The following is a 21,068-nucleotide window of genomic DNA, read 5'->3' as shown; positions in this document are numbered from 1 at the left end:
TTAAGTAGTAAAAAGAAGAGACTAGTTGTTTATTATCATTAACTTTACCCTTAAATGCTTTCTAACTAGGAAACTGGTTAAAAGGAAACCCAAATGAAAATAAAAATAAATCAGATAAATCAGTCTGTATGAAGATCCTATGTAAAAGTTGGGTTCAAGGAGAAATTTTAACATTCTCAGACAAACTGTCTGCCATCCTATCTGGGCAGGTGGCTTATTGCTCTTGTAGATTTGTTCTCATACCATCTTTGCTCCTGAAGCTTCCCGGCCTCCACCAACCAATGAGCAGACTGAAGTGGGGGTTTGTGACAGGTCAGAATGATATGAATTACTGCAAACAGTGCAGATTGAGCAGACTAGAATGCCTGGGAAAGTACAGCTTGGAAATATAGCAAGCTATGCACAGGCTAGGCAGGTATGATTACATCACCAAGGAAGGTGTTTGACCTGGGAGGTCATAGTTAGGTGGTGATTATAATGCTCAGTTAGTGGGGCTAGGAGGACAGAAAAGGCCCCTTCTAAGTAGCAAATTATTTGAAACCCAGTGTGTCTGGGAGTAAATACCCATGACTGTGGTTTTAAAGCCTGCTATAGAGAAGAAATGGCTGTAGTAGTTATTAATTAGAAAGTCAGAACAATTAGAAGTGATGTCCTAGAGTTTTTTAGATCTATCTATGCCTCTAAAGTAAACGAAAATGATTGTAGAGATTTCTTGATTTCTTCCTTCCTTCCCCTCCAAAAAAAGACCTTATTCCATACCAGGGATTTTTTAGTAACAAGAATCAAGGGAGGAATTTTATTTTATGACTTCTTTGACAGGAACAAATATTGTTCCCTCATTATTTAGAGGAAGTTGGGGGTGTGGGTCCAGCAGCTTTGGGCAGATTTGAGAAGGATTTGTTGTCCCTTTGCAGATGAACACCGCCTCCACAGTGGCAAACTTTGTTTGATTATCCTCACGTGCATCGCAGAGGTAGGTTCCTCCAGCCTTTGAGTCATTCTGTCTTTCAAATGTGTTTGCTTTGTTCTGCTTCTTAAGTGTCCTTTGGGCTTAGAAAGAAAGTCACCTTATTTTGGAGAGGACCAAATTAGGCCTTTTGCACTTAGCAAAAGGAAAAAGACACTTCAGTTGCCACAGGAGGGGAAGAGGAGCCTTAGGGAAAACAGAAAGTTAGGCTGTTTCTAGATTTTGGTGAAGAGCAGGAGCCTTAGGGGAAAGCAGAACACGTGTACTTCTTACTAAAAGAGGCACCTATTGATATTTACTTTAAGACTAAAATTTATCCTGAATCCTGATTGACTGTAAGAAAAACAGGACTTGAATTTGGAACCAAAGTGACAGCTTTGGCTTCCTTCCCTTCCCTTTTCTCTGTCTCTGCCCTGGCCCCAGCCTCTGCCCTGGCCTCAGCCGCTGTCCATTCTTTTATTCTGGCCCCCTATTCCTGATTTTAGCCTGGCCCCTGTTTTTGCCTCTTCCCTCGCCCCTTCTTCTGCCTCTCTCTTGTTCTGACTCTTAACCTTTTTTTAGGAATTAAACAAAAGCAAGAGAATGTATAAGGAGTAATGATTTTCCCTAGTCTTATTCTTTCCTTTGTTTCCGTTGGGGAAAGGATTGACACTGGCCCTTCCAGCCAGTGAAGATGTACTTTCTTCAGACCTAGGATTTGTTTGTTACAAAGACTGCCATTTATCTCTGAGAATATCTTCAAAATAAGTGTTCTTCTGAAAGTCTCAGTGATTTCTTCTAGTTGGCGACGCTGGGCAGGTTTTTTCTTCAGAAGGGAATGTCAGGTGTGGGGTCCAAGAGATTTTTCTTGCTGATCTCTGTTGGAAGTCATTAATTTACTGGCTGCTTAGGGCAAAGCCAGGGGGAAGAGATACGGGGGTCAATGTCATTCTGTGAATTGCTAGTACAGCTCCATTGGGGGCCAGTCCAGTCTTTGGCACAACCTTTTAGAACCTTGTGTGGAGCTGTCGACATCTATAGCTTAAATAGATGTGAGGGAAGAGATATTTGGGAAATAAATTCTTTTAGTATTTATCTCAAGCTGTCTTTTACATTTTTACAGGTTGGGATAATAAGGTTGCAGAGCCATAGGAGGCAGAGATTACTCAAATAAAATCTCATGGTTTAAAATTTTCTTGCTTGAACTTACCAGGACTGGCTTGTTCCTTTAGCCTTGGAATGGGCAGATTGCTAGGTTAATTCCTTTTTCCTTTTCTTTTAACCCCCATCCCCAAACACTCTAGGACCAGTATGCTAATGCATTTTTACATGATGACAACATGAATTTTCGAGTAAATCTTCACAGAATGGTAAGTTGGCTTTTGGCTCTTATTTCTTATCTAAGAGAAACTTTATTGTTGGAGGAAAGAAGGTTTCTTGGGTGGAGGGGTTAGAAGGGCTATGCAGAGTGACCTTTTCTTAATCTCTCTGCTATCTTTCTATCTGGCTATCCTGGATTCTTACTATGGTGTGCCACAGTTTCTTGCTATGACTTAATTGGAAGGAGAGCAGGTTGAGGTGATCATAGGTTATAGTCATAGTGGTTGCTTTTCATTCTCAAAGAGGAACATGACTTCGAGAAGTCCATGACTTGCAAGTGAATTGAATTTCAGTGAGGTAGGGCTGTGCAAAGTAACCAGCCTCAGTCTCTCCCAATCCCAAGTCATTTGGGTCAAATGACAAGATAAAGATCAGGAGAACTGGATATGGTCCTGGATGCACTGGAAGACCTTGGCCTTTTTAAAAGTTAAGATCTTCCCTAGGTCTTGGTTTGACTGAGGCAATACCCATTCATTGATTAAGGATAGGTAAGAAATGAGGCAAAGATTGGCTTCTTTTACCTAGTTTAAAAAAATTTTATCAAACTGGGAGGGGATAGCTCTCAGAGTTTTTGGCCAAAATAGAAACAATTGCCATCAGAACCTAAACTATGACCAAGTGAGGCTTGGGCTGTGCCCTATTGTTGGCTAATCCATGAGAGATTGAGTGATTTTGGATTAAGGCATGGTCCTTAAGAAGGAAATCTAGCCTAATTCTAAGATACCTTGCAGAGTTTCAGCAATCAAAATTTACATTCTTTTGGGTGGAGCACCTTCAGGTAAGGGTATGGACTGAGGGAAAAAAGGGAGGCAAAGAAAGAAGGAAAGAAGCTTTAATGTGAACCAAAAGATGGAGAAACATTAACCCCTACTATATAAGCTATACATTAAATGGCAATTATTCCCCCAGTGCATCTATTTAAAAAAAAAAAATGTATAAATTTATAAAATAGAATTGTTTTGATGTCTTCTTTTCATACTGTTGATGAAGCTTGGGAGGTGCCTTGTTTTCATCATCTGTGCAATGGAGGGAATGAAATATTAAGACTTGGTGATTTCCCTGAAGTTAGGGGGAGGTTTGAGAGTATCAAGATGAGATTTAGATAGCTTTGCTCCCTGCTTATCCCATGCTTTATTGTCTGAATGAAACTTCTTGTTGCCAGTGTATGAAGATCATTCTACAACACCCCTCCTGGAGATTGTTCCAGAGTCCTTGGGGATCTGTCAACTTGCTGTGAACTGCATTTTAGCCATAATTCTGTGGTAGCATCTGAGGAGCATGTCTAATCCATTTTCTTTCAAGTCACACAAATGAGAGGCAGTAGCTCTATGGTGATCAATTTTATTTGTGTGAGAAATGTGGTGATGATGCATTAGGTGTCCTTTCAGGCATCCCCTGATTTCCTTTCATCCTTGTGTATTTGAAGCCTATGAGACACAGGAAGAAAGCAGCAGACAAGAACCTTCCCTGCCGCCCTTTGGTGTGCGCAGTGCTGGGTGAGTGAGTGGTTTTCCAGTAACAGTCACAGCTTCGCAATCTGAAGGTATTCAAAAAGGAGGGATAGATAACAGCTGATGGTGTTTCTTCCTCAAGGAGGAGGTTCCTAGCTAGGTTGTTAGAAAGTAGATTTAACTTCCTATTAGACTGCTTCCTTGGCTTGAGAAAGTATATCTAATTCTGTGTTTGCTTAAGTACCTCTTCTATCACTGTGCTCCATAAAGGATTCTCTTGTTCATAAGAGAAATGCCTTTCAGTAAGTGAGATGAATGACCATGGCTCAGCTTGATGTATGGTTCAACTCTGTGAAATAATCCCATTTCTGACTAAGCTATCCCAGAATTTTTCCTCCCTTATTTTGGTCTAACTAGTCTGTTAGCTAGAAGTCATACAATTTGAAATTATAGGCAGAGTTCAGATCTGTAGTCTACACCTGGGTAGGATAAGCTGAGATGGAGTTGACAGGATGACAGGAATGTAAGACTATATCCTGGGCGATCTTTTCTGCTCAGGATACTGAATTTTCCGCAAAGGAATTGACTGTGCTCTTAATCTCATTTCTCTTGGCCATCCAGCTTTGATACCTAAATCTAGTTGTACTTAGGAACAGTAATTAAGACTATATAATAAACCTATATTGACTTACAGCCTCACTGACCATTGCAGTCAATATCTGTCAAACTGAGCATGATATTGAAATGAGGTAGATTGACAGAGTTCCAGAGCTGAGACTCTGACAACATGGATAATCCATAATTTCTCCTCTGCTTGCCTCATCACCCCATTCTAAGAGAGAATGATTTCCCTTTGGCATTTTGCATTAGTGCCATGGCATGAAATAACTCTACAATGGAGTCTCCCTCGTGTGTCTGAATTTATTAGTTGATTCAAAGCAGTATCTTGGAAGAGGGAGGGAGATTTTATTTCCTTGTTATACTCGAGGAGGTAGGCAGGGCACAAGTTCAATCTTTCAGACTGGAAATTTGGGTGTGAATACAGATATGTTTAGTAGGTTTTAGTTGATAATATATGTGAAGAAGGGCTTTTTGTCCAACATGAATACTTATTTCTGGCTTCTTCTTGATCAATCTTTTTTTTGTTGTTCATTTTTTTAGATCTGATGGTGGAGTTCATTGTAACACACATGATGAAGGAGTTTCCTATGGATCTTTATGTGTAAGTGCCACAGGCCATTTTGTGTGTGTATGGATCAATCTCATGGAATTTGAGTAAGAAGGAAATAAGAGTCACAAAAGATTCTAAATATACTTTATTTCCAGAAAATTACATTTGTGCATGTATGGAAAAATGCCAGAGGGCATTTTTCAGAGTAGATTTGTGCATTTTCCTAAAAGAGAAAAAATGTACAAACTAGTTTGGATGCTGTCAATATCTCCAGTCACATATGTGAGGTGTATTGAGCATAGGGGCAGGGTCTGTTGCTCAAAGCATTCAATTCCAAGCAGCACAAATATTGCAGTCCAAAAACATGAGATCTTACCAGATTATTGAGGCAAATTCAGGGCCTTGGAATTCAATTTCTTGGGGAAGGAGAGTAATTTGAAAACTGAGCTCAATTCTTGTTCCCAGGACCTGGTCTGTGTGACTTCATTGGCTGTTTATGTCTAATGGGTTGGTGTGAGGACATTGAGTAAAATCTTCAGCCCACTAATGAGGATTTACTGTCTGTTGCAAATTTGTACAATAAACACAACCATAAGAAACTGAGGAGCCACCAAATTAAAATAAATTCCAAGCATTGTAGGTCCTATTTGTACTTTTGAAGACCTCTTATCTTTTGTGCCCAGAAACAGCAGCACTGAATTAGTTTGGTCTTGGATATAATGTGTGTATTATATTTGCTCCTCAGAAAGTGTCATAATTTGGTCTTACATCAGCTTTAGTGCCTTTTTTCTCTTTGGCACTTCCTGCCATAATGGGATGTAGCAAGCTTTCTGTGCCCCTTTAATGCCTGACTTAGGATCTGAGGAGGGAAAGGATTTTACCATTTGAATGGAGACCAACTACTGTTTTCTGAAGGGTTGTAGACTATGTCTCTGATTTCTCAGATCTGAAATAGTGATAAAATTTTACTGTTGGCTAAGTTTTTTGTTTTTGTTTTTGATTTTTTCTTTAGGGAATTTACTACCTTTGTTTTAATTCTAGAAGTTATGGAAAGCTCTGTAATGTGCATCAGTCAAGGTTACTGCTTGTTTAAGGCAGGTGGGCTCTGTACCTGGGAAGTTTGGGAATTAGATTTGATTTTCCTAGATCCTGTAACCCCCAGGTCTGACGTTTTGTGTCTTAGGAAATTATGCTTGCAAAGTAATATAGAAAGGTCCTGCATGCCTTGGCAGAAGCAAATCTGCAAGCTCTGGGCTTAGGCAACTTCCTATATGCTGAGCTTTTCAGAGATCCTTTCTCTGTTGTCCTCAGACACTTCCATGTGAAACTTTTTATGTCTTTTTTTCCTACTTTTCTGCCTTTTCTCTTATTGAATGTCCTGAAATTAAGGAAAATAGAAAAGAAAATATAAACACTAAGTTAAGCAAGGCTGGGCAGAAGATACCTCTCTCTCTTCATTCTACCATTGGGTATGTTTCTTTCCAGTTCCCTTTGTCCTTCTCATACAGGTTTTAGCACTGGAGCATCAAGTCCCTTTTAGGTCAATTTAGTTGATCCCAGCTGGATGGCTGCTGCTCCTTCTCTTTTTGTACATTATTTTCTGGTAGTTTATGGCAGAATAAAAAATTGAAAGCAAAATGAATTTTTGCTGTTACAGATAAATTTATAATATGCTTAGTGAAATATGAAGAAATGTGGAAAGACTGAATGGAACAGCAGATCATAATACTTCAAAATCTGGGTCAGAAATGAAGCAAATGTACTTTTTGGAGAATGCTTTAGGTAAAGTAAATAGTAATCAAGGCTAAGAAGAAGAGAGGGAAGAAATCAGTTTCTTCTAGAATAGTGGGAGGTAGAAAAGCCTCACTAAACAATTCTGTTTGCTGTAGAAGTCCTAATGCTTATGTGAATGTTTAGGGAGTTTGGGGAAAAGTAGACTTTGGGGAGAGCAAACTCTTATCTTTACGTTCATTTTAGGAAAGTCTGGACTCTTCTTGTGTTAGACATTCCCAAATCTCAAACAATTGCCAGGGAAAAGATGTATATCCTGGCTTGTGTCACAGGAGAATTATAGAAGAGGTAGCATATTTGTTAATAGAAGACACATGTGCATAAAAAATTATGCATAAAGAACTAATAAACAAGGGGAAGCTTAAGAGATGCCTGAGTCTCTCAGATGACATTTGTTTATATAGCTCCTTTCATTAAAATCCTGTCTGAGAGAATCCTGCAAGATCAGCAGATCTAATTACAGTATCACAGAGAAAGGAGGAAGTCTCTATGAATAATGTGGCAGACCAGGCAGTGTAGAGAGGTGTTACAGCAGACCAGTGAGAAATTATTATGAAGGCTTTCAAGGAGGAGAAAATGTCACTTTCAGAAAATAGTTTGATTATTCTCCATTTGTAATTGTGATATGCTTTGAGATCATATAGATATTTATCAGTATCTCTAGACCTGGTTATCACTAGAGAAAAAATCTGTGACCTCTTTCTGTCCTTTATCTTTCTCTTCTTACCCAGGTTGTGTGTCCGTGAGAGTGAGAACTTACTGAGGAATCAATACCTTTGTCAGTAGGGGGGTGGGAACCTAAATATAGTTATGGGTCCAGTTCTGAGGTCCCTGTATCTTAATACATTTATTGTTCTGAAGTCTAGGATATTAGTTTCATTCCATGCTCCAGAACAGCATTATGAACCATATGGTTGATATTCAAGGGTATCTTCTTAAGTTTTGTGAAATCAATAATGTCTCAAGAAGATCCCTTCTGTTCTCAGATCACAACCCAAGAACTCAGAATTCTCAGTTCTACCCTCTCTTTTTATTCCTTAAAGTTATTTTTTGGAATCCAGTCAAAGCTGCACTAGAGTTGGGACATATTAGAGAAACTAAATGAAGCTAGTAGAGAAACCTGGTATGTTTTCTATGTCTGTTCTTCTATTTCTATTTGTTCTTTTCCCCACTCTGCCTATCTTGTTCTTAGAATTATTACAGCTATCTTACCTGATCCATATGTGAAGAAGAATGCTTTCAATACTATGCCTGACAAATGGTCATCTAGATTCTTCTCGAAGAACTACAATAATAGGAAGTCCATTGCCTTCATTCTGTTTTTAGACAGCTCCAATTGTTAGGGAGTATTTCCTTTTTTCAAATATTATTTTTGCAATTTCTGTCCAGTTGATCCTTGACTTGCCCTCTGGTGTCAAACAGAACAAATAAAATTTCTTGAATGAATCAGAAAGCATTTATTGAGAGGTTAGTATATGGCAAGTACTGTGCTAAGCATTGTGAATACAGTACAAAAAGTAAGGTAGGCCCTGTCCTCATTTGACTTACTGTCTGATAGAGGGAGAAAACACATAACAGGATTGTAGTGGCTAAAGAAAGTAGTCTTAGTATGCATAGTTAAAAGTATAGTGACTTGATCCGCAGGCCAGTTAACTAACAACACCCTTTCCAAAAGCTACCATATTGTCCATTTCATTTATGTACTTGGAGCAAGAAGTGGAAAGCAGGAGTGAAGGGTAAAATAGAGTATATATGTTGGAAGTAGGCAGATCAGAATAGGGCAGATGAGAAGAAGGCTAAAAGTAAAATGAAGTGTTTTAAGTCTTGAATTTAGCTAGATAAGTTTATATTAATAGTAGTCATTCATCAAGATGCCTCAGCTTTAGGGTGAGAGTTCAGAAGCGGTCAATTAACTTACTTAGAAATTGGGAATATGGATTGTATAAGTGAGTTATTTGAGGACAGTTATCATGTGTCCCCTGAGTTTACTTTCTCTAGTTTACACATCATCTTATGACATAATTTTCATTTTTTTCCTATCATGATTTTCTTTCCTTAAAAACAGTCCAATTTGTCCAGTCCAGCCTACCGGTGACCTTTCCACATTGTGGCATCTTTCAACTTAGCAGTCAATGGCCTTTTCAAATTGTGTCACCTTTTTCTTATGCTTTTTAAATTGAGACACCTTATCCCCTTATCCCTTTTTTTGTTGTATCCTTTGTTGTCTTTCTGTTTTTCTATATTGAGACTGACATGTGAACTATCTTGATGAGAAACACTATCCAGTAATGGGAGGAACATCTGCATTCTTTGTTTACAACCTTTAGGTTGTGTGGGTCCATGTCTATGGTAGGTTTGCAACTTGTTTAAGGTGAATTGTAAAAGGTGTCCCCGCAACTCCCCATCCTTTTCATTTACAGGATAAAGTTGCATTCCCAATCCTGCTGGCTGAGTCCCCTCTCCAGAGACTTTTGTTGAGTCTTCCCTGTGGGAAAAGGAGGGGGAGTCAGGGCTTGGAAACTGGAATTAGACATTGGATTACAAGCAATTTAGAGGCCTCCAAACACTAGTGATTTCAAGTGTTAAAATTATATTTAATTGAACATTAAGTTTTGAAATTTAAAATGAAAATAGGAAATGCAAAAGCTAATGCTCTCAAATAAGGGACATTAATTATCCACATTGCATAGGCTGAATATTAAAATGGACATTTAATGGCTTAACTAGCAATCAAAATCTACCTAGCTATAGAATGTATCAAGTTAACGTTGCTAAGAGAACCGTAACTTAGCATTTCCTCCCAATTTGGAATGCAGTAATTGTGATAATGAAGGCTTTTTTTTTTTTTTTTTTCTTTTACATGGACTTTTCTCTCCTTTTGATAAAGAAGCAGAAGAGCAAGTAAGAGCAAGTTGATCTGAGAAGGGACACTTAATAGTCCAATTGCATTCAGGTTCATGGTTCTCTAAGTGGTATACATAATGACTTCCCCACCAGTCAACAACCCAGAGAGGTGATGTGCTCATATAAGTTATGTACTGTAGGTTCTTATTTCTTCCCTCTAATCCTTATAAGAAAACCCCATTAATTAAAGTAAGGCTTTTGTGAGGTTAACACAACACTGCTTAAGATTATGAGAGTGCCCATGTTTAACATATATTTATTTACTTGCTAATGGAGGGGTTGGGGGGAAGGGAGGGAGAAAAAATTTGGAACACAAGGTTTTGAAAGGGTGAGTGTTGAAAACTGTGCATATATTTTGAAAAACAAAAGCTAAAAAAAAAGAGTGCCATAACATAATAGGTAAAACTCTTAACTACTGTCCTTATAAAAATATATTAGGATTCTTGGTAGAAAGGAAGAAATTCTATTTATATTGTAGAATTCTATATGTTTTTATGTTTAAGAAAGACGTTGACAGTTTTTTTGTTACCTTACTCATTGATTTCTGTCTGCTTAGAGATAATCTTTTCTGGTGTGTGTATTGTTGGTATAGAAAGAGCTATTTTCTTCAGGATTCCAAAGGTTTAGAAACTCAAGTCTAATTAAGTCTCTCAGCAACCCAGTTCTGCCCCTGTGAGCAGAATAACCCAACTCTGATGTTAACTCACCTTGACTGACTCCCCTTAAACAACCTGCTTCCCAGGAAAGTGGCCCAGTATTGTGGAATAGTGGCTATTTAATGGAGAGACTCACAAGGGAGACAGTCTCATTTCTCCAGTGGTAACAGGGGAAGGAGATATTTGAAACACACAGCATTACTGTGATCGAAAGAGAAAAGGGTTAGAAATGACAGTAACCAACAAGTCACCACTGAATATTGTGGTGGGTCTGCAGCAGTCTTATATTTAAAACTCAAGGGAAATGTGATTGTAGTCTGAAATGGATAAATATATGGGTTTCAAATAAAAATTATGTCACATTCAAAATGTCACATTTACTCTGAAACCTATTCATCTCCCTCAACAACATCAAGATTAACTATGTGTTCTGCTCAGCTGTATAATAGAGTGGCAAACACATTGAACCACTGACATCACAGGACAGTTGCCAATGTATAAAATTAAGCTCCTAATGCTGGGCTCCAGCTTCCTTTTTCTTATAGGTCATCATCTTCATCAGTTGTCTGAGTCATCTGAAAGTCTTGCTCATGCTGTGCTGTCAGCTGGATCTGTGACCACATCTGGTGTACAAGAGCAGACATGCCAACAAGTTCCAAATTTGGGTCTTCAGTTTATTTTCTAACAAACCAAAGGAAAGGCTTCTCAAAGTTGTAGTTACTTTTGGCCAAAATGTCCCAGTACCAGGGATTCTTCTTCCTGTGGAAGACATGAAGATACTTTTACATACTCTTGCCAGATCTTTGTACCGATTAGATACATTATCTTATTGTTATTAATTAGTGTTAAATCATTTGATAATAGTTCACTGTTTGGATAGATTAACCGCTCCCAGACCGCTAAATTTGTTTTGGCCTGTTATATCCCATAAATTGAATTCAATGGGACGCAAGGGGTGGCACTCAACATTCAGAAGGGGTACATCATCAAATTAACCAAGTTAAGTGCCATTGTACAAATAGAGTTTTCCAGTACTACCATCATTAACTAATAGAAAGTCTGGCCTTTGGAGGCCATTTCTGCCTCGCTGAATTGTGGGGCAGCATGATCTGCTGGGTAGAAGGTATGCCTTGACATTAGGAAGTTCTCTTTTCAAGTCCTGCTTATGGCCTATACTGACTTGGGCAGATCACTTAATATTTCAGTACCTTTAACAATTCCTAGAGACTCAGTTGCACATTTGCCTTGCTGAAGGGGATTTCTGGTAGTTTTCCTTGTCATTGAAATCATAGGTTTAGACTAATATAAAATTAAGGAATGGATTTGTTGGCATCTGTGTTCTCTTGTTTAAGGTGTTTTTATTAAATATTAAAGCTTTCCCATTCCTAGATTGCTACTGGGGAGTCAGCATCACATTTTTCTGTCTCATCAATTTTAGAGTTAATGTGTTATATAAGAGAAAAAGTACTGCACTAGAGACAGGAGAGACCTGGGTTCAAATCTTGCATCAAGCATATATGAAAAGATAGCCAGGGGCAAGTCCCTTACCTTTTGGAATTTCATTTTTCTCGTCTACTAAATGGAGTGAATACTTCTAGAGCCTTCTTAAAGAGTTGTTCTGAGGATCAACTGAGGCAGTTATATAAAACATTTTATAAGCTTTAAAGCCGCTCTATAAAGTCAGCTGTTGTCATGATTTGCCTTATTATATTTACAGGCGCTGCATCCAAGTGGTACACAAACTCCTTTGTTACCAGAAGAAATGCCGAGTGCGGTTACATTATACGTGGAGAGAACTATGGTCAGGTAACTGCTGCTTCATCCTTGTTCCTTGCCTTCAACCTTTCTTTTGAAGAGCATTGGGACTCAGACTTGATTGTTCCTTTTCTCTTTCTCCTATTGTAAACACAGTTCATTACTACTTTTTAAAATTAAATGGCTCTTCTCAAGGACTTGAGCCAGAGAAGTAGCTGAAGTTATTCTAAGCTTGGGTTCTCGTTTGGTTCCATTTGGTGGCAGCATATAGACTAGAGGGAAGCCTCTGTTCATTTCCACAGGATGAATCTCAAGAAGAATGTCACAGGGGATGGGGCGGGGAATCCTATTTTTTCTGTTGCATCTGGCATTATTACTGTTTACAGACAGTGTAGATTCTACTACTCCCTCCATACTAGAGACAAAAGCAGCAAATTATAGTGTTTACTTGGGTCGTCTGATGGATTTGGCAGTCCAATTGAGCCATTACCACCCTCTGCAAGCAGAGTGGGTCTCTTTTAAGGGTGTGCTAATGTGAGTTTCCCACCCCTTTCCTTTTGTGTGGCTAACTCAAAGAGGTAGGGGAAAAAAGGAGAGAGGGCAGGCTTCTGGTCACAAATGCTAGTGGGTGACAAGTGGGTTTGCTTGGCCCTGATGGCACCACCTCCTGAATTGTCAGAGATGAATAGGGGCAAGCTTGGCTCTGCCTTCTTCCTCTGGGCTCTCACCAGAAGAGGCTGTGTCAGCGTCTGGTGCTGTAGGAAGACCCAGCAGCAGTCAGCTTCGTTATATGGGGTGTGTCTACCTTGTTTTGGTGGGTGGTTTCCTCCCAACCCAATTTGACTCTCTAAATTTAGCTCTTCATAAAGAGGAGAAATCTTTAATTATTGGATTAACAAGTTCTTTGTAGTTTCTTCTGTGGTTGTGAAAAAGAAAGCCGGAAAGGGGAAAGGGGAGAAAGGAGAGAAGCGGGGAGCGGGGAGGAAGGAGGGACAGAAAGAAGGAGGGAAGGAGAATTATATGTTTGGCATTACTGATACTTGGATAGCGAGAGATGTATGAAATCACTGAATGTGAAAGAAGTTTGTACTTTGTAGCAAGTGTGTTGCAAAGGATTATTGTTGTGTTTCCTCAGCAATAGAGTTGTGACTGTCACATTCTGAAAACTGAGTATTGAAGAGTAAAAGTTGGAATTGTAGAGATAGACAGAGATAAAGCAGAGAGAGGAAGAGAGAGAATGTGTGTGTGTGTGGGGTTGTGTGTTTATGTGTATGTGTGTGTGGGGGGGGTTGTGTGTTTATGTAGCTGCATGAATTTATAACCACGTAAATGCAGTTTGCTTCTTTCCCTGGGACAGATGACTATTTTGTCCTGTATTCTATGTTGCATTAGTCATTATCATTTATCTTTGCCTGCTACCTCCTCTGAGTCTCCTTCAGATCTTATTTTTTCCTCTTATTCCTTGGGTTTTCCCTTCAGTCCTTATACTCTAGTTTAGGCCTCTGGCTTAAATGATAATTTGAAACTCCTCTTTCTTTCTCATTTTTTCCTAAAAACAAAGGCTTAAAATCTGACTATCATTTTCATGCTCAAACCCTTCATTGTCTCCCTCTTGTCTCTAATACAGGTTTGTTTTTCTGGCTTCTAAAGCCTCCCATAAGCTGGTTCTAGCCTCTCATTCCAGTCATACTTCACATTACTCTCCTGTATTTATTCTTCTGGTCATATCAGACTACTGTCTGTCCTTTGAATTTGATATCCTGTCTCCTATCTCTATGCATTTGCATAAGCCATACCCCATACCTGGAATATACTTCCTTCTTCTACTTTACCTCTTAAAATCCTACCTTTCTTCTCATTTCAGTTTAGGGACCACATCCCTAAAGCCTTCCCTGGCCCTCTTATTGCTCACTCTTCTCAAATTACTTTGTATTACATTTATTTGTATATGTATTTTATTTCCTATCTCCTAACTATAGTATAAGTTTCTTGAGGGTAAAGATCTTTTTCATTTTTTTCTTTATATTCCAAGTGGAATACAGTTTGCTGAATTGTTGAATCTTCTTCATCTCAGCCTATGTGTATGTAATCTATTACTTTTTTTATTTTCCCATTGTAGAAAGATATATTCTTCTCTGGCCCCAGACTGGCCTAGACATTAATTTTTCCTTTTAGGCTCTTTAACCTAGCCTATAAGTGAGCCATGCTCCTTTGATCAGGTGAATGATGGTAGGTGAATCATATAGCCAGCTGTGGATGTGAGTAGTGCCAGGGTTCATTGGAACATAGCAGAGACAGTGTCAGAACTGAGAGTACACGTGACTCAGGACATTTCAGGATAAATATACATTTCCCCAAGAAGAGGAGGTGGTATTTGAGTGCTTTCTTGCCTGCATCTATATAGGATTCTAGATATGCTTTCGAATAGGGATACCCCTATGATCTCAAAATTTTCCCACCATAAAAAGGTTGCTCTTCTCTTTGCCGAAGGCAAACTCCTCTGCATCCATTCTACTTCCTCTGTCAGATTATCCCCACTGTCATTTTTACTCACTCTTTCTAATCTTTTTCTCTATCTACTGGTTCCTTCTCTGTTGCCCATAAACATGTCCATGTCTCCCATTCTTTAAAAAAAGACCTTAACTTGATCTGATTATCCCTGTTAATAATCATTCTATTTCATTCTTAATCTTGTTGAGTGATTTCCTTGAGAAAACTATTTTTAGTACTTATACTGCTCTTTTAGCTTTCTTTTTCAGTATAACTTCCAAATTTATTCTACTGAAATTTCTCCCTCCAAAGTTGCCAGTGTTTTCTTTCTGACTTTAATGCCTTTTTTCAATACTCATCTTTCTTGACTTTATTTGAACTTATTAATTATCCTCTCCTCTTTATGGCATTATTTACTCCTAGTTCATTTCATGACATTGCTTTCTCCTGGCTTTCCTACCTATTTGCTCCTTTTCACTCTCTTTTACTGAAACTTCATCCAGGTCATGTATACTAACTATGGTTATCATTCCCAAGTAGCTGTTCTAGAACTACTTTTTCCGCCCATCTTTTCTAGATTCAATTATCATTTTTGTGTAGATGATTCCCAGAGCTATATAACTAGTCCTAACCTCTTTCCAGTCTTATATTATTAACTGCTTCTTGGATATTTTACTGTGTGTCCTCATAGGTATCTTAAACTCAGCATGCTTGAAATAAAACTTATTTTCCCTTCACATGCTTCCTTCTTTCCATAGTACTTCAGGGACACCACTGTCTTCTGTCACCCAGATTCACAACTTCGGTATCATTCCCAAACTCTTTGTTTTCACTCACCCTCACATATCTATTATCTTGTTAAATCTTAGGATCATTTTCAACTTCACAGCATCTCTCACAAATGTACCCTTTTTCTCTATTGTCACATCACCATCCTTTTATTGGTCCCCATCACTTCTTGACTTCTAATTGTTTTCTTGGCTTCAAGCCTTTCCTTGCTGTTATCTGTCTTTCACTCAGTTGCCAATGATTTTCCTGAAGTCTAGTATGGACCATGTTACCTTCTACTCAATAAACTCCAGTAGCTTTCTGTTCCCTCCAGGATAAATATAAAATCTCCTCTTTGTCATTTAAAGCCCTTTACAACCTGGTTCCTTCTTGTTTTTCTAGTCTTCTTACACTATACCCCCTTCCATACACTCTTATCCAGCTGTACTGGCCTACTTGCCATTCTCCAAATTTGGCACTGCTTCTCACCACTTCCTGACTCTTTACTTATCTCCCCCATGCTTGCAGCGTTATTCCTCCTCACTGCTAACTTGCATTTTCTCTGGCTTCTCATTACAAGTAAATTCTCCTTTAAGGAAGTCTTTGTTACTGTCCTTCCCTCTGCTCCACTAAGATTATTTTCCTCCTCCAGGATTATTTCCATTTACACTTTATAATGTGGACATAAATTATTTGCATATTGTCTCCCCCATTAGAATGTGAGCTCCTTGAGGGCAGCAGCCATTTGCTTTGGCTTTCTTTGTATCTTCATCATTGTGGGGGGCACAGTGCCTGGCTTACAATAAATGCTAAATAAATGTTTGTTGACTTACTGACAGCTGTCTTTGAAGGAGCCTTCAGTGGTTTTATACTGATTAATCATTGATTGCTTTGCAGAACTTCTGCTTTAGGTCTTCCAGACATACTCTGCATCTACAGCCTCCTTTCTTCTTTCACATTATCTTGGGTCTCAAAGCTATCATCCTAGCTCTGTTTCAGGCCTCATTCCATCTGTGAACTCTCTTGCTTGGTTTACAACTTATCCTTTTTCTTGTTCACAGCTTCGTAAGTCCTGACTTGTCAGACATTTCTGCTTCCTCTCTTTCTCCTCAGATGGTCTTGTCAGCTGATCTTTTCTCAAGATCTAGTTCAGAATCCACATGTTGGTTTTGATCATTCTTGGACATTTTCTTCCTCTTTTATAGCTTATATTCTTCATGGCTTGTTCAAATGAGAATAACCAACCTTAGTCTTTTTATCTCATTCCAAGTCTTACCTAGTTGTAACTTTTCCCTTCCATTATCAATTTTTCCTGGTCTCTCTCTAAACAGAATTTTTCTTTATTAAAAACGTCAAATCATTTGGGGCTACAGATTGCCTGAAATTTGGTCTCAGAAATGTTTGTAGTGTGGCTCGAACTTTCATTGACTTGATAAGAATCCGCACTGTAGAATCTCAGTCAGAGCTTCAGTACTTTAGTTGGAGAACTGTCCTGAAGAAGGGACAACTTATCATAGGTTAAACTGAATATTCCCTCCCCCCCCCCCATATATTTTACATTCAATTGAATTTACTTTTATACCAAACTAACACATACCTTCTCTTTGTTCTTTCCCCATCTCTTTTCATCTCTATCTTTCTTCTTCTTCTGTATGTCAGTTTCATATCATTTATTTGTATGCTAGCTCTCTGCCCTGTTTTCCTTTTTAAAAAATAATAGATTTTTATTGATATCTTTTGTTTTTCTTATACCTAGATTTTCCCTTGCATCCTCTTCTCAGAGAATCATTGTTTGTAACTAATTTTTTTTTTTTAAGAGGAAGGAAATTTTTTTTTTTTATTAATAGCTTTTTATTTACAAGTTATATGCATAGGTAATTTTACAGCATTGACAATTGCCAAACCTTTTGTTTGAGTTTTTCCCTTCCTTCTCCCCACCCCCTCCCCCAGATGGCAGGATGACCAATACATGTTAAATATGTTAAAGTATAAATTAAATACAAAATAAGTATACATGTCCAAACTGTTATTTTATTGTACAAAAAGAATCGGATTCTGAAATAGTGTACAATTAGCCTGTGAAGGAAATAAAAAATACAGGCAGACAAAATAGAGGGATTGGGAATTCTATGTAATGGTTCTTAGTCATCTCCCAGAGTTCTTTCGCTGGGTGTAGCTGGTTCAGTTCATTACTGCTCCATTGGAGCTGATTTGGTTCATCTCATTGTAGAAGAGGGCCATGTCCATCAGAATTGATCATCATGTAGTATTGTTGTTGAAGTAAATAATGATCTCCTGGTCCTGCTCATTTCACTCAGCATCAGTCCATATAAGTCTTTCCAGGCCTTTCTGAAATACTCCTGCTGGTCATTTCTTTTTTTTTTTTTTTATTTAATAGCTTTTGTTCAATATCACATGGTACTTTAGCATTACTTCACCTCATCTGTTCATTTTTCACTTTCCACCCTCTCCAGATTGCAGGATGACTATAGATGAAATATATAATTTAGATACACAATAGTACATGACCTATTTGTTGTACAAAGAATCAGACTCTGAATATATTGCTGTCGAAGGAACGAATGTGCATAATATAGGATGGGAATTATCGTACGAGTTTGTCATCTCCCAGAGTTTTACAGCATAGCTATTAGTTCATTAGAATGATTTGTTGATCCGTTGTTGAGGATGCTGATCACGAACTGGTCACCTCAGATTAGTTGAAGTATACATCTCCTGGTCTGTCATATTTCAGCATCAGTCTAGAATTTCTCCAGGCCTTTCTGAAATTCTGTTGGTCATTTCTTACAGAACAGTAATATTCCATAACATTCATATACCACAGTTTATTCAGCCACTCTCCAACTGATGGACATCCATTCAGTTTCCAGTTTCTAGCCACTACAAAGAGGGCTGCCACAAAAATTCTTGCACATACAGGTTCCTTTCCATAAGGAAAATTTTTTAAAAATCCAGGAAGACTGAACAATGTATTGAAAACATTTGATGTAACTGGAAACTGAATGGATGTCCATCAGTTGGAGAATGGTTGAATAAATTGTGGTATATGAAAATTATGGAATATTACTGTTCTGTAAGAAATGACCAACAGGATAATTTCATAAAGGCCTGGAGAGACTTACACGAACTGATGCTGAGTGAAATGAGCAGGACCAGGAGATCATTATATACTTCAACAACAATACTAGATGATGACCAGTTCTGATGGACCAGGCCATCTTCAGCAACGAGATCAACCAAATCATTTCTAATGGAGCAGTAATGAACTGAACTAGCTATGCCCAGAAAAAGAACTCTGGGAGATGACTAAAAACCATTACATTGAATTCCCAATCCCTATATTTATGCACACCTGCATTTTTGATTTCCTTCACAAGCTAATTGTACAATATTTCAGAGTCTGATTCTTTTTGTACAGCAAAATATCGTTTTGGTCAGGTATACTTATTGTGTATCTAATTTATATTTTAATATATTTAACATCTACTGGTCATCCTGCCATCTAGGGGAGGGGGTGGGGGGGGGTAAGAGGTGAAAAATTGGAACAAGAGGTTTGGCAATTGTTAATGCTGTAAAGTTACCCATGTATATATCCTGTAAATAAAAGGCTATTAAATTTAAAAAAAAAAAAAGAAAAAAAAAAAGAAAACATTTGATGTGATGTGCATTCTCCCACATTTGTTGGACTCCTCATTTTTACAGAGAAACAGGGGGTGGTATCTCCTCATCTGTTTTCTTTGGAGCCAGGTTTGTTCTTTATTATACCTTAACAACATTCAGTTTCAATTGTTCTGCGGTTGTTGTCTGCCTTAGTTTTCATTGGTTTCTTGAAGTTTGAGCCAGAGAGTAATTGATAAAGCTGAAACTTCCATTTGATTTTGGTGTTTGTGCTGAAGTTCCCACATGAGCTTAGCTTCAGCTTCCCTTTGGGAGGGTGGGGTGAGCTCTGTTGGCTCCTCTTGGAATCCCAGTTCCTTGTATTCCTATAGGGAGATAAAGAGTAGCAGGTGTTAAGGGAAAGCTGCAGAATACACCACCACCTCTGAAGCAGTCAAAGCCCAAAACAACATATAATATATTGTGATCAGTAAGAGTAAGCATGTGGCTCTACTGGATCCTGCCCACTCCTTGGCTGGGGCTACCCCTTCCATGTGGGCATGCCAGTGTTTTCAATGTTTTTCTGCCTTCTGGACATATGGATTGGAGGGAGGCAATTGAAACTTTTGGCTTCTGGGCTGGGCTGTTACCATTGATGTGTGTGCATCTGTGTGTGCGAGCACGCATGCGCACATGCACACACACACTACACACTCCAATCTGTGAATTACATTTCATTTGTAAGTAAGGCATGTGTGGTAAGATCAGTCACACAGGCCAAAGTCTTTAGATGTCTAAGGGAAGCAGGCCAGGAGCTGAGTATCTTCTGTCATTTGGAAGGTGGGTGTTAAATTGCTCTGTCCTTGGAATGTTGGTTTTCACATTGATAGTCTGGATCTAGCAGCCACTGGATTTAGGACAGTCCGTTGCTGTGCCAAATAAGACTCATTTGGAGACTTCTTGTGTTGATCTTGTTAGAGAAAATCCATTTTTTTTAGGTGTTTCACATCTTATTTGAAGACACATTCTGCCTTATAACTCCTTTTTCCCCATTACTGATTGTGTGGGTAAAAGCCCTGGCTTTCTCTTTTTTTGTAGCTGTCTATTTATATGATGCCTGTCACCATGGCATCTGAATACTTGGGAAGTATAATTAGGCTAATTTCAGTTGCTGTATAAAAGGGAGAAAGATCTACTTCTTGGCATTGCTCTCTCTGTAATAATTTTTTTTTTTTTTGGCCAGCTGATGAAAAGTTAGAAAGAGCTCTCCAGATCAGAGACTTCTTGTAAATTGACAGTTTCATTCTCAGTGAGGAAAGGGGGAGTCTGCTTGGTGCTGGGGGCAGAGTGACATCTTGTGTGGTCCCTCAAATCTTTCAGCCATGAAAAAATACCAGGTGGAGGGTTTAGTGATGGTTCTTTGTTTGCTGATGACACTTGTCTCTCTCCAGTGAAACGAGCACAACAGTCTCTAGACATCTTAGAGCTAGAGACCATCTGCTCTTTGGCCCTTTTACCTGTAGTCTTAGGCCCCACCTGCATGTCCAGCAATAAAAATTTTAGGGTGATCGATCAAAGCCCCTGAAAGCAGCATCAGGGGTGTGTTGGGACTTCTAAATATAGATTTTCCCCAGTTTATGAGGGATCGTGTTTTCAGTAACCTGACCTCATTATTCCTGCCAGAGTCAGAGACCTTTGGGAAAGGGTAGTGATGATTTCAGTTTCCTTTATGTCTTTTTTCTCTGTTCCTCAGAGGCATAGATTGCTTTTTTTTTTTTTTTTTTTTTAACAAAGTTAGCTTTGGGAATCTTTGTGATTTTAAGGCCATTAACAGAACAGAAGGATGAGTAGAATGTTTGGGAGAAACATAGAGTAGGTGAAAAAGGCTTCTTGGAATCAGCTGATTTTGCATTTGTTGTAGGAATAAAAGAGCCCTGGGGAAACCACCTGCATGTAACCAGCAAACTAAAGACATAGATGGGTTTAAAGATAGATTTGCACTGGCATTTTGGACTGCACATTATTTGTGGATCACAGATCTTTTTACCCTTTAACTCTACCACATCTCTGTGTGACAAGTCATTATTTTTTATCCCAGTTTGGAATAGAATGAACTGGAGATAATGTAGAGGTTAAGT

General features: G+C 38.5%; 1 protein-coding gene across 7 annotated transcripts in view; it reads left to right on the top strand.

The window, feature by feature from the left end:
- The window catches only part of ARMH3 (armadillo like helical domain containing 3), a 217,773-nt gene that overhangs the window by 53,256 nt on the left and 143,449 nt on the right, over positions 1-21,068 (top strand). For all 7 annotated transcript variants that reach the window (XM_031955731.1, XM_031955728.1, XM_031955730.1 and 4 more), the window contains 5 exons: positions 915-973; positions 2,251-2,316; positions 3,753-3,822; positions 4,939-4,999; positions 12,017-12,105. In XM_031955731.1, the coding sequence (XP_031811591.1) occupies positions 915-973; positions 2,251-2,316; positions 3,753-3,822; positions 4,939-4,999; positions 12,017-12,105 (345 nt within the window). The remainder of the gene's footprint in view (positions 1-914; positions 974-2,250; positions 2,317-3,752; positions 3,823-4,938; positions 5,000-12,016; positions 12,106-21,068) is intronic.

Source organism: Sarcophilus harrisii, chromosome 2 (genome assembly GCF_902635505.1).
Source record: "Sarcophilus harrisii chromosome 2, mSarHar1.11, whole genome shotgun sequence".
NCBI lineage: Eukaryota > Metazoa > Chordata > Mammalia > Dasyuromorphia > Dasyuridae > Sarcophilus > Sarcophilus harrisii.
Note: the sequence above shows the minus strand (reverse complement) of the source record. Positions and strands in the feature narration are given on the sequence as shown.